Source organism: Corvus moneduloides, chromosome 5 (genome assembly GCF_009650955.1).
Source record: "Corvus moneduloides isolate bCorMon1 chromosome 5, bCorMon1.pri, whole genome shotgun sequence".
Classification (NCBI taxonomy): Eukaryota; Metazoa; Chordata; class Aves; order Passeriformes; family Corvidae; genus Corvus; species Corvus moneduloides.
This window is the reverse complement of record NC_045480.1, coordinates 60,870,263-60,883,450: the sequence shown is the minus strand read 5'-3', so window position 1 is coordinate 60,883,450 and position 13,188 is coordinate 60,870,263. Positions and strand designations below refer to the sequence as shown.

The following is a 13,188-nucleotide window of genomic DNA, read 5'->3' as shown; positions in this document are numbered from 1 at the left end:
TGTATGGGCAGAAGAGGTGAGAGAGTGTGCAGGAGCAGAGAGGAAAAGCTCGCTGTTCATAGGAAGATGATTAGTAGCTGCTGTTGAAGAGGATGAGAGAAATCCAAATTCTTTTACTGAGATATGGTAGAAGTGCTTGTATTCCTCACTTTGGCTTTAAACCAGTTAGAAATGCTTAAAGTTGTCATTATTCATACTGTATGCTATATTTATCTATAGAAAGTGAAATTAGAAAAATGCAAAATTTTCAAGATATGGTTATATATTCTTTTTGAATCTTGCATCTCTCATACCATTCCAAGGCAGCTTTCCTAGCAAACTGTAGTAAAAAGCCAGTTGTTACAGTCAAAAATGCAGATTTACCAAGTGCTTCTCTGGTTTTTGATTGCTTTCTTTTCCTTCAGAAGGGAAGGGATGTTTATGGCCGTTAGGCTAGACAATATCACATCTCAGCTATGTGTAAAATCTTCTTTTTATACCTATTCTGCAGTATAAGTTGCTTAAGATTTTACTCTTCAAATTTAAAATAAAGACAACGCCATTAATGAAGGGAACTTCTGTTTTGTCTTTAAGGTAAAGATTCAAAGTCTGAAGGAATCAACCCATCTCCAGTATCTTTGGTACCAGAAGAGAAGGTCTCCTTTGGTCTCTATGCATTGTCAGTTTCTTCATTTACAGTGGCAAAAATAAGGAAAGTTTACAACAAGTTGGATAGTAAAGCTATTGCCAAACAGGTGTGTTGGGAAATCAGTTGGTTAATGTGTATGACTTTTTCCTTTCTTTTAACTTACTTCAAGACAATTTGCTCGCTGCAGCCAGGAACAATAATGTTGTCATCTAGTCCAGTCCCCCTCCTGTGGGCAGGGACACCTTCCACTCTATCAGGTTGCTCAAAGTGATTCCAGCCTGACCTTGAACGCTTTCAGGAACTGAGAGCTCTCAGCTTCTCTAGGCACTAGATGGCAAACCTTAGGGCCTTCTATGGTGAGGTGACTGCATCAGTGGACAAGGGAAGGGTTACACATGTCATTTATCTGGACTGCTGTAAAGCCTTTAACATCGTCCCCCACAACATCCTTTTCTCCAAATTAGAGAGAGATGGATTTAGTGGCTGGGCTGTTAAGACGGATAGGAAAGTGGTTGGACAGTTGGCAGTGGTCAATGGCTCAGAGTCCCAGTGGAAATCGGTGGCAAGTGGTGTCCCTCAGGGGTCACCAGTATTATTTAATACCTTCATTAATGACACAGAGGGATCAAGTGCACCATCAGCACATTTGCTGATGAAACCAAGCTGAGTGGTGCTGTTGACACACCTCAAGGGCAGGATTCCATCCAGAGTGATCTGGACAAGTTCCAGGGCTAGGTGGGCCCAGAGGAGTGGGCCAATTGGAAGCTCATGAGGTTTAACAAGACAAAGTGCAAGGTTCTGCACCTGGGTTGGGGCAATCCCTGGTATCAATCCAGGCTGGGAATGAACAGATTAAGGGCAGCCCTGCCCAGAAGGACTTGGGGACACCAGTGGATGAGAGCCTGGACGTGCCTCAGCCATGTGCACTTGCAGCCCAGAAAGCCAAATGTGTCCTGGGCTGCATGCAAAGCACCGTGGGCAGCAGGGGAGGGAGGGAATTCTGCCCCTCTGCTCTGGTGAGACCCCACCTGCAGGCTGCCTCCAGCTCCGGGGTTGCAGCACAGGAAGGGCATGGACCTCTTGGAGTGTGTCCAGGGGAGACCACCAAGATGATCAGAGGGATGGAGCACCTCTCCTATGAGGAAAGGCTGACATCTGGGTTTGTTCTCAGACCTGAGAACAAACTGAAGAAAGGAGAACAGAAAGTTTCAGGGGGACCTAATGGCAACCTTCCAGTGCCTGAAGGGAGCCTGCAAGGTCAGAGAGGGACTTTTTACAAGAGCATGTAGTGATGGGACAAGGGGGAATGGCTTGAAACTGAAAAGAGAGTAGGTGTAGATAGCAGGAGAAAGGTCTTTGCTGTGATGGTGGAGTGGCAGTGGCATCGCTTGTCCAGAGGAGTTGTGGTTGCTCCAACCCCTGCAAGTGCTCAAGGCCAGGTTGGATGGGGCTTTGAGCAACCTGGTTTAGTGGAAGGTGTCCCTGCCTATTGCAGCAGGGTTGGAATGAGATGCTCTTTAAGCTCCCTTCCAAACAAAGCCAATCTATAATTCTGTGAGCTTTAAATGTCCTTTTCAATCCAAACTCCTTCTCTGGTCTGGTGGGATTATTTTTAAAGTTAGACTCATCCTCCGTAAACTTTGGAGTCCAGAAATGTCTCTTAACTTGAGAGACTATCTTGATGATGATTCTAGTTCTGTTTTGTTGTATGCTACTCCTTATCATAGTAGGAAAATTCATATTACAAATTTTAGGCTTGCATAAAAAAAACCCCTCTTCTCTTCAGCTTTTTTTTCTTGTTTTTTTTCAGCTGGCAATTTCTTCTCATGAAAATGCCACACCTGTGAAGTTGCTACATAACTCAGCAGGGCATTTGAATGGACCAGCGCGCTCCATTGGTGCAGCTTTGATAGGGTATTTGGGTGAGTTGAGCACTTAAGAATTACTATGTTTTAAAGTTATTAATTACTTGTCAGTAAGAACTTTGATCTAGAAGATAAATCATGCAATTGATGAATGTTAATGGTGCGTCATTGTATTTATTGAGCATTTTTGCATTTTATGGATATACTATTATCTTTTGGGTTTTGCTCACATGGGATGCTTGTTTCAGTTTATGATTTCTCATTATGAAAATATATTCAATTACTTTACCTTAGGTTATAAACTATTGTTCTATATTTCCTTTACTTCTTCTTGTGAGGTGTCATAGTTCTTCTAGTGACATTCTTTTCATAATTCAAGAAATGCTAAAATGAAAATTGCTTTCATATTTTCACAATTATTTCTTGCAAAAATTCGATTTGATGCTATTTTAATTTTTTTTTTTTCTGTCTGTGCTCAGGAGTAAGAACATTTGTCCCCAAGCCTGTTGCCACTACACTGCAGTACATTGGTGGGGCTGCTGCTATTTTGGGACTTGTAGCCATGGCATCAGATGTGGAAGGGTTGTATGCAGCTGTGAAGGCCTTGGTCTGTGTGGTAAAGAGCAATCCGCTGGCCAGCAAAGAGATGGAAAGAATCAAAGGTTATCAGGTATGTAAGAAATGTGTTAAAACAGACCAGGCTGGTTGAATTGAACTTCACTGTTTGTTATCACAGTTCCCATGGAAATCTCGTCGTGTTGTAACCTGAGTTTCTCTTTTAAAGTTTCTGCTCTTGGTTAATTAGCATAGATGAATTATTTAGGACATTTTTTAAAGGAGAGGGTGAAAAGTTTTTTGCTAAGCCATTGTACATATTTAGCTACATTGCTGAAAGTGAGCCTTCATTAACAGCACAGGAGAGCACAACTATGGTACTTAAATGATTCTTTCCTTGTGATTTTGAACCCATCCCTGCAGGTCTGGGAGCTTCTGTCTCTGATGTGCCAGCAAGAGAGAAGGATAAGGGCACATAAAAAAACCCAAACAAGTGAACTCCTAGAAGCATCCTTTTGAGAAGACTGCACAGATTTTGTAGTTACTGATGCTGTTTCCTTTCAAGCTGAAGACATTAATTCTCCATTGGGATGGGGAAAAGGCAGTCAGTTATGCAGAAGGATTGGTTGACTGATTTGAAAAAGTCTTCACATGAGCAATGTGTTTTATGTGCCTCATGGAGGCTGCTTTACTGAAATGGAAAGTTCTGTGGTTTAGGCAGCATATTTAAAAACCTTGTAATGCTGATGCCTGGTGTAGTTACATCAAAACATACCATTCCAAGGAGCTTGCAGACCTTGGCTTACTGTGACCGAACAAGTCTAGACAGTGTCCTCCTTGTACCATGAGTAGTCAGTGGATCGTCACATATGACCTTACATTCCACTTGTATCAGCAAATAATGTGGTTTGAGGGAGATTCCCAGAAATACGTGTTTCTTTAGTGTTTCAGTGAGGATGGTAAAGCTGAGCACGCCAGTATGCTGAGAGTTTAAACCAGTTTGCTTCAGAAGACAAGAAACTGTAGTAGTACATCTGGCAAATGGTTCTCTCCCAACCCAGATTATAAGAAGTTAGAGCAAAAGTGGGGACTACAGTCATGCCTAGGGGAACAAAGGATAGCAGTAAAAAAAAGGCTTATTCAGATTTATGTTACTGTTTTTCAGTGCCAGAATACCTCTCATTTGGGCATGCAGTGCTCTAGTCCTACTCCATTTAAGTCTCCCATGTCCACATTTGCTGTACAGGAGCACAGCTGTTTGAGAATGTGCTGTCTTGAAACTGTGACTGCCAGAGAGCTGAGAGGGCTGCGTTGTGCATGTGTGTGCCCAATCCTCCGGGCCTAGGTCCTGTCTGTGGTGTAAACAGATGTTTTATGAGCTTGAGAGTGTCCTGGATATGCTGCTTTTGTAATGAACTGTAATGCCACTTTCAAACTCTTTCATCAAGTACCAGCTAGCAGACGTACTGTAAGGGCCTTCTCAAAAGGGGTACAGACATTTCATCTGTTCTCCTGCGTGCTTAGACAACATTACTGTGTGCTCACAGGTACTAATTCCTTTTCTGTTTACTTGTTCAAGCTGCTGGCAATGCTGTTAAAGAAGAAACGGTCCCTTCTGAACAGCCACATACTCCACCTGACGTTTTCCTTGGTGGGAACAGTTGACAGCGGGCACGAGACATCCATTATCCCAAATTCTGCTGCCTTCCAGGACCTGCTCTGTGATTTTGAAGTATGTAAAGCTGCACAGAATGGTGATGATGGTGCTAGATAGTGATTAAGTCAGATGCTGATAGTGTACCTTTAATATTCAACAACAGCAAATTAGGCTGCTATCCTGAGAACTTATTATTTCTTATATAGTACAGTAAAGCAGTTGAACAACAAGATTATTGGTAACTTTTCCTGCTGAAATGGCTTGAATCACTGCACAAACAATGGATGAATGCCACAAGTGTTTCTGCTTTTTGTGGTTTTAGAAGATAATATTTTGTAGTTTTCTGTTCATCAATTTCTTTTCACCTGTGTGTTCTACTGCAGTACATATATCAAGGCATGAAAAATGCACTGAAAATGAAAGTAGGAGGTAAACTTTCAACATAGCACATGGTAATCACTTTTATCACACATCTCCTTCAAGGTTAATAGTAAGGGAGTTAAAATTCTGTTTGCATGACCTATGGAATAAAGTGTTGTGTTAAACTAAGGAAAGTAGCAAATTTCAGAGGGAAATGCTAATGCAGTAGAGGCTGTTAAAAGGTTCGTAGAATTTACCCTTCAGTGTTTGCTCCTTTGGCATTATCTATACCTGACACAGACGGAGTAAAAGAATTCTGACTCACATACATTAAAGTAAATAAGTAAAAACACTAGTACCACTGCTAAGCCAGCAATAAGATGTGCTGACTTAATACTGCAAGTCAGTTTTGCACAAATGACTTAATAGACTTAACAATTTCCTTTTTTTAGATGTCTGTTTGAGTATTTCAAAGCTCTCCTGGAAACCTTATTTAAGAAGGAACTTTCCAAATGTCTGAGATTTTTGGCTGTTGTTTTTTTGGTTTTTTGAGGTTTTTAAAATTATTTACTTTATTCAGAAATCAGTGACCCAAACATTGCACTTAAATTGGATAAATTAGATGTTCTTACTCATGCAGAACAGGGAAATTAAAAGATTGTTGTCATCATTTTAAATTATAAGATTAGAAGAAAAGCGAAAGCTAGAAAGCTTTTCATTTAAGCCAGTTTTATACACCAGAGCGCAGGTATTAATTATGCTTTGTTCAATAGCAAATCAATTTTAAGATTTGTGGCTGTAACTGTGAGCTTTCTGGCTTTTATATCTTCTGTTACTTCTATTGATTGAACAATTGATATTTTGGGGTTTTTGGTAAAGAATCTAAATAATTTAAGTGCAGGCAGTGCTGGGTAAAAAATAAAATCAGGGAAGACCTTGAGTCTAATCTTGGCAGAAAGTAGTAAGTTAATTTTACAAAGACATAAACCTTCACTTAAACCAAATAAATTTAACACAGCCTTGTAAACCCCAACAGCTCCTTTGGAGTCATTGCACTGTCTGTTTAAAGTTGGTGTAAAAAGACAAGAAGATAGTGTGTAACCTTTTGTCTAGGTCCCTTTATAAGTTTTCAGCATGGTACTTTACAGAGAATATTGGTTTGGAGCCAATGCGTGGTTCTTCGTGGTAATGTGGTAAATATTCATGTGCATGAATGGTTTTAATTTCTTCATAACCTTTGATTTATCGATGCCTGTTTTTAATCTACAAGTCGATTTGTGTACAAAATAGATTGTCTTTTCTGTATTTCAGGTCTGGCTTCATGCACCCTATGAGCTTCATCTGTCATTATTTGAGCACTTCATTGAACTCCTCACTGAGTCGAGGTATGAACTGATGCAAGCCTAGTAATAGGATTTATTGGATTAGGTGGCATTTAGAGGATACTCCAATTTTAAAAGGCCATCTCCTTTCTTTTCTTCTCCAGTGAAGCAGCAAAGAATGCAAAGTTAATGAGGGAATTCCAGCTCATCCCAAGACTGCTGTTGACTCTTCGAGACATGTCCCTGTCCCAGCCCACCATCGCTGCAATTAGCAGTGTGCTGAGCTTTCTGCTTCAGGGCTTCCCCAGCAGCTATGACCTACTCAGGTAGCCCACACCTGGATAATTCTGTCTTTCCTTGTTCTGTTACCTTGGTCAAAAGTACTTCGTGGTCGTACTGCTGTGGAGTGTGTAACATGGAATGCTCATGTACTGATTTTTTTTTTTCTCCTCTATGAACTAGATTGAATTAGACATAGGCAATATGTTGGAGACTTGATTTGCATATTATTTTCAGTTTGCATCTGACCAAGCATGATTGAATGATCAACTGGCTTAATGTTCTACAGGAGAAAAGTGAAGGTGCTGAATTGCAGCTCCTTTGTTCATGTAAAGCACTGAGCACTCCTCCTGGCTACCGCTGAATATTATTATTATCTAAAAAGATACTTCTGGTTAAAATGCAGTTTTGATTACTATCTTGAATGCAAGGTTTAGTTCCAGATTTTTTCTTAATCATCACTGTATAAAAAGATATTTAAGGCTGTCAGATATAGTACAACTAATTCTGACTGATGAAAATTGCGCTGGTTACTGCAATTCATATGAACAGGAGTATTAGAAATGCTTTAAAAATAGTTTTAACTCCTTGATAACTTGATTTTTTTTCATCTCTCATTTCATTAGAATGGAAATGGATAAAATATTGCAGGGCTTGGGAGCTCTTTGCATACGAGTGGTGATATTTTCAGCTTCTTACTTTTAAGTACAATTAAAGGTATCAGATGCCTCAACCTGAGCATCTTACCTGTCTTTGTTTTAATTATACAGGACACAAAAATGATTCAAGAATAAAACTATTGATTTTATGCTTCAGTGGTTACAGAATAGATTGTAGAATGCCTATCCGAGTGTTCCTTGTTCTCCTTCCTGGAAGGAAAAAACAAAGCACGTTGCATAACTTGGGAAAAGTTGCACTAGCTAGGGATCATTTCAGGTTAGCTGCAGAGGAAAGAGGAATATATTGCTTCTCCTTTCTTGGAGTGGTACATCAATGTCTTGTCATGGAAAACCATGACTCTGTGTTACATAACCCCAAGCTATAGGCATGAATGTTACTCCAGAGTTGAGTAACCACAGTTTTGATCTAATAATTGTTCAGCTGTAAGGGGTTGAGAATAATGTTTTGTTCTCCTTTAACCTGAGGTATTTCTTTTACTAGAACTCAGTGGTATCTCCCAGTTCCCTTTCCTGAATCCTAGCATTTTCAGGGTCCCGTACCTGCAGTAATTAAAGATTCCATTCATCACTGCAAGTTAATTTGTGTTTTGGATAGTAACTTTAAATGAAGGCCATTTTCATCAATCTTCAGATGTGAGAAAACTGACATTTTTAGATAGCTCCCTATCACTGGTGTCATGGTTTTATATTTAAGGTGAATTATTGATAGATGAGAGTGCATCTGTCATGCCAATGAGTGATGTTTTTTCTGTACACATCAAGGTTTGGACAGTTCATCTCTTCCACTTTACCTACATTTGCAGTCTGTGAGAAGTTTGTGGTCATGGAAATAAACAATGAAGAAAAGCTTGACAGTGGTAAGTGTTGACAGTGCTTAGAAGCAGTAGACTTTGTGGTCTCTTCCATGCTTGAATACATAAAAAGTAGAAATAGTGTAATTAACAATGTTGCAATTTTGTTATAACCTGGCTGGTAGTTAGTAGTGGGGCTTTAGTTTTCAGTATTGAGTGCAAAGCACAGCAAAACACTTTTTTTTGTTGTTTCCTTCATTTAACACTGTATGGTTGTGTTCTCTTTCCTCCACTTCCTCCTTCCAATCAGCTGGGCATCTCTGCTTCTTCGTGGGAAAATGAAAAAAAAAGACAAAAAACTGGTTGCTACGTGCATCTGCCCCCCCCAGGAGGAAGTGAAAGAATTGACTAAGCCTAGCGACTTTTTTTTAGGAATAAAAAGAAAGGTTACTGTCCATCAATAATTCTTAGATTTAATTGTTTTGAGACCATTTCTACCCTTATTTACCTTGTGCAATTGCATTTTCAATCAGTCTTCCTGCACAGAAATATTTTAATCCCACAGTGGATGTCACCCAAATAACTAGGACTAAACAAAGAACCTGTCTTTTTACATTTCTTGGGAATACACTGGTGCAGAGGGACAAGAGAGAGAGAGGTTTCTGTTTGACAGTTATATTGGTCTGGTTTCTCAAAGAACAAGGTTTGGGCAGTCTGCACATTCTGGACAGGGGTATTTCTTTCACAAGAGCATGTAGTGGTAGGATAAGGGGGAATGGCTTCAAACTGAGAGTTGTTTTAGATCGGATGGATATATGGAAAAAATTCCTTACTGTGGGGGTGGTGAGGCACTGGCACAGGTTGCCCAGAGAAGCTGTGGATGCCCCATCCCTGGAAGTGTTCAAGGCCCGTTTAGATGGAGCTCTGAGCTACCAGAGGAAGTCCAGTGGAAGGTGTCCCTGCCCATGGCAGGGGGGTAGGAACTTGATGATCTTTAAGGTCCCTTCTGACCCAAACCATTCCATGATCCAGTGGGATTCATCATTATCTTCCTGTGCCTTGCCTGTTCCTTCTGAATACTTTTTGTGGTCTCAAAAATGATTAAATTTGAGCTTTTTAGTGAAAAAGAGGGTTATGGGTATTGGAGAGATCCAGACCGGTGTTCTCACTACAGGCCATCATTTGTTTTGCTTTGTTTTTTTTACCAGGGTAACCATAGCCTGAGCTGTTTTTTGGCTGTGTGAGGGACTGAAAAACCTTGGGGAGGAACTCATGGTGTGGCAGTAATGGAAAGTGAAGCTTTTGAGGCAAAGGGCATGAGGTTTTTAGGCTACTGGTGTTCACCAGTTGTGCTGTATTTCTGCCATGGAAGATCATTTTTGTCTGTATCTTGTGCACAAAACATTGGCCCAGAAATTATCCATTTATCTTCATTTTTGGATATATTGCCTCAAGCTGTACTGCTTTTCTTTTTTAAATAACATAAAAGCAGGGTCCCCCTTTGAGTGCATAAGGTGCAGGAAGAGGGATTTGCAAAATAGCTGTAAAGTTAGTTCCGAGCTGCGTGGATTGGCTTGGTTGCAGTAAATGCATTTTTCAACTGATGATGAGCTTGGGGATCTGTTGAAAGAAAAGGAAACAAATTTTTCTCTCCATTTCTTAGATTTGGAGGGGTTTAGGAAGTACCAGGGTTTTTTCCTTAGAATTTCTACATACCCCCACTCACTCATTTTTCAAAATGCTTATTTAATTGCTATGTTATGCAATTTTGAAAGAAGGGAGGGATGGCAAGGGATGGTGTTTTATTGTTTTTGTGTCTCTTATCTGCCAGACAGTGACCACCTCAGTTCAGATTAGTGTCTGAGAAGCTAGGATTCTCTTTTACCTGTTCTTCAAGCTGCCCTAAGTCTGTGTGACAGCGACAAGGGGGCACCAGACGTTTCTCAGCACTGTATAACAGGCTGCTTGCACTTTAGCACAGCTTCCTTGCAGCCTGAGTGGGGGTCAGGTTGTATTTGCTTATGTATGGAATTTATGAATAGCCTTTAAAATGTCCAAGTTCCAAAATCCTAATTTTTGGGGTTTTTTTTGTTTGGTTGGGTTTTTTCTATATTTAGGAACAGAGGATGATTTTGGAGGACTTGTTTCAGCTAATCTCATTCTACTACGGAACAGGCTTTTAGATATCCTTCTGAAACTTCTCTATACATCTAAAGAAAAGACAACTGTTAATTTGCAGTAAGTAGAAAAAAACCCTTGAGGCAGAGAAAGGATATAATTTTTTATTTCAAGTGGAAGAATTATACAGCCTTTATTCAATTCACTAGTTGCATCATTTTATAGGAATTGTTGAATGATTTATGTAGATGTCACTGAATTACTCTCAGATATGCTGGTAGAAATGGGATACATGATTAATTTTGTTGTTTTCTCTTAACTTCATGCATGGCTATAGAAAAAATAAAATTTGTCAAAGAGAAAACTTCCATTTTTTGAGAAGTGGGATAGTCAGCTTCTCATTTGGTTGAGATCCAAAGGCTTCAGGAGGGGTTGTCATTAAGGTCACTGACCCTAGAATGCCCCCTAAAATTGCAGAAAACCCTTTCAAACATTCCCAAGTAACTCCTCCCTTAATAAAAACAAAGAAAGAAACAACCTTCCTTCATTTTTTAATACCGGTTTATTAAGATGACTTGTGAAAACTTCTTGTTCAACAAAAAGATTTCAGTTCAGAATTCCATGTTTATTATCAAAAGCAGCAACTGGAGAAATCTCATGCAGTGGAATTAGTCCCAGGAGCTGTATTTAGTCCTTCATTTCTTCTAAAGAAATGCGTGTTACCTGTTTCATTTAACAAGAGTTGATAAGTGGTATTTCTTGTTTGTAGCAAACTTAACTAAGAATTTACTCTTAAAGTGTGCATTGCAGTGGAGGACATTAATTTTTGCTGTCTAGTAGGAAACTAAATGCTGTATAAAGTGACCTTTTTTCTCCCCTCTCTTTACTTAGGGCTTGTGAAGAACTGGTCAAGACACTGGGTTTTGATTGGATTATGATGTTTATGGAAGAACATCTGCATTCCACCACAGTCACGGCAGCCATGCGAATTCTTGTGGTCCTGTTGAGTAATCAGTCCATCCTTATGAAGTTTAAGGAGGGTCTCAGTGGTGGAGGCTGGCTGGATCAGACAGATTCTGTCCTGACCAATAAGATTGGTACTGTGCTAGGTAGGCATCTCAGCCCCTTGGGACTCAGGGATTATTGGGAGCACCTGTGCTGGTGTGTTGAGCTGTGGGTTATTGTGTGGTTGCTGTCTGGCAGAGGCTTTTCTGTTACTCTTGTCTGTGCTGCCATCAGATGCTTCTGCACTTCATTTTTCTTGCAACCAAGAGTTAGGATTTCCTACACAAAAGGGAGTGGTTTTACAAAGCTGCCCTTAGCTGACAGGATACTGATTCATTGTAGTTCAGCTTTGGCTCATCTGCATGAAGCCTATGTAGCTAATTGATTTTTTTCTCTTACCATCATGGTAAGGTTAAGTGTGTTCTGTGGGCAGGCGCAGCTGAGCTACATGCAAAGGTAGCATAGAGCAGCACCTTATGCACACAGCTAATAAGAATTCAGTAGAATTTGTTTGTTTACTTTTAATAGTTAGAGCATTGTGCAATGTTATATCTGAGCTGCTTTAACTAGCAAGTTTTGTGTCCATCACATTTACCAGTTTGGATTTTTGCTATCTTGGAAATGTCTGTTTTCACGATATCATCTCAGCGTTTCTTTTCCTTTCCCTCTCCTGCATTCTTCTGTACACAGGCATGCTTTCTATTAAAGGCTTTTTTTTTCAGGTTCTTAAAGCCTCAGTTATCCAGGTTATCAGACCTCTCAGTTACCCCTTGTGGCCTAGAATTGTGTATAAGGCTTTAGTGCTACAGGACCCATTTTGAGCATCTCTGAGCTGTCTGAAATGCATCTCCAAATGTTGAAATAATGTTTGTCAATTCAAGGTGTAGTGGCAATTTCCCACGGACCTGTTTTTTTTTTCCAGGCAAAATAAAACAGTGCTTTTCCAGATGAATGTCTATTCAGGCCCTGGTGCAAACTCATTGACATTTGACAAATGAGGGTCTTCCATGAGCCTCAGTCGCCTTTAGATCAGAGCAGTGATATCAGTAGCACTTTCAACTTCATTGTTGTTCCTAAAATAACTGTTCAAGGAGCCACTGTCTGTGTTGCAGCAGTACATGATCTGTTACTGCACTTAAAGTTTGTCTGAATTGGTTTACTGTGAGGAAGTAATTGAAGTGTTGTTGAAGTGATCTTCCTTCAGGAAGAGGGTTCTTCCTGAAATGAAAATACGAAAGTATAAAAACCGTTTCTTTCTGCTTTGTATCTTTGATAGATTTCAAATATGGGATCTTGTTATTTTTTCCATGAATAAAACTCTATTATGTCTATTTACTGTTTCCCACAATATATCCCTCAGGATATTCAGGTAGGAGCATAGGATGGTTCTTTGCATTGCTAATGAATTACGAGGATTAAGGAAAACAGTTTCTCAGGTGTAAATCACATGCAAATATTTATTGTTAAAATAGAAAGCATCCATTATTTGGCTCATTGTGATTGAGGTTCTGTATTTTATTTGAGAAACAATTTTGCGCATGCATTTCCCGTGCATGGTTGTGCCTTAAAAACTGGAAAACCATTGGCATTTTAGGGAAGAGACTGTTGTTTATTTAGTACGTACTTTAAATGTCCAATAGCATAAACATTTTCTTCAGTCACAAAATCTTTCTAAGTAAGATTTTGATTTACAGTCACATTTGAAAGCATTTTTAGAGTTTCCCTATTTTTCTTATTATAGTATCACTTTAATTGAATCCAAGCTAGACTGTGTTGAAACGGGTATTTTTTAACTTGAGTATCATAAACTGATAGTGACAGATTATCTAATTTTTGCACCCTGTGTTTTTTAATAAATCATAACATACTGGCTCCAAGATTTCTCATGAAACCAAATGTGATGCATTTTTGTTGAAGGTTTCTGATGG

General features: G+C 39.5%; 1 protein-coding gene across 9 annotated transcripts in view; it reads left to right on the top strand.

Annotated features, from left to right (window-relative positions):
• WDFY3 (WD repeat and FYVE domain containing 3) overlaps positions 1-13,188 on the top strand; it is a 154,220-nt gene that overhangs the window by 102,626 nt on the left and 38,406 nt on the right. For all 9 annotated transcript variants that reach the window (XM_032110494.1, XM_032110495.1, XM_032110502.1 and 6 more), the window contains 9 exons: positions 574-734; positions 2,439-2,550; positions 2,973-3,163; positions 4,628-4,780; positions 6,377-6,450; positions 6,552-6,713; positions 8,109-8,203; positions 10,255-10,375; positions 11,147-11,364. In XM_032110494.1, the coding sequence (XP_031966385.1) occupies positions 574-734; positions 2,439-2,550; positions 2,973-3,163; positions 4,628-4,780; positions 6,377-6,450; positions 6,552-6,713; positions 8,109-8,203; positions 10,255-10,375; positions 11,147-11,364 (1,287 nt within the window). The remainder of the gene's footprint in view (positions 1-573; positions 735-2,438; positions 2,551-2,972; positions 3,164-4,627; positions 4,781-6,376; positions 6,451-6,551; positions 6,714-8,108; positions 8,204-10,254; positions 10,376-11,146; positions 11,365-13,188) is intronic.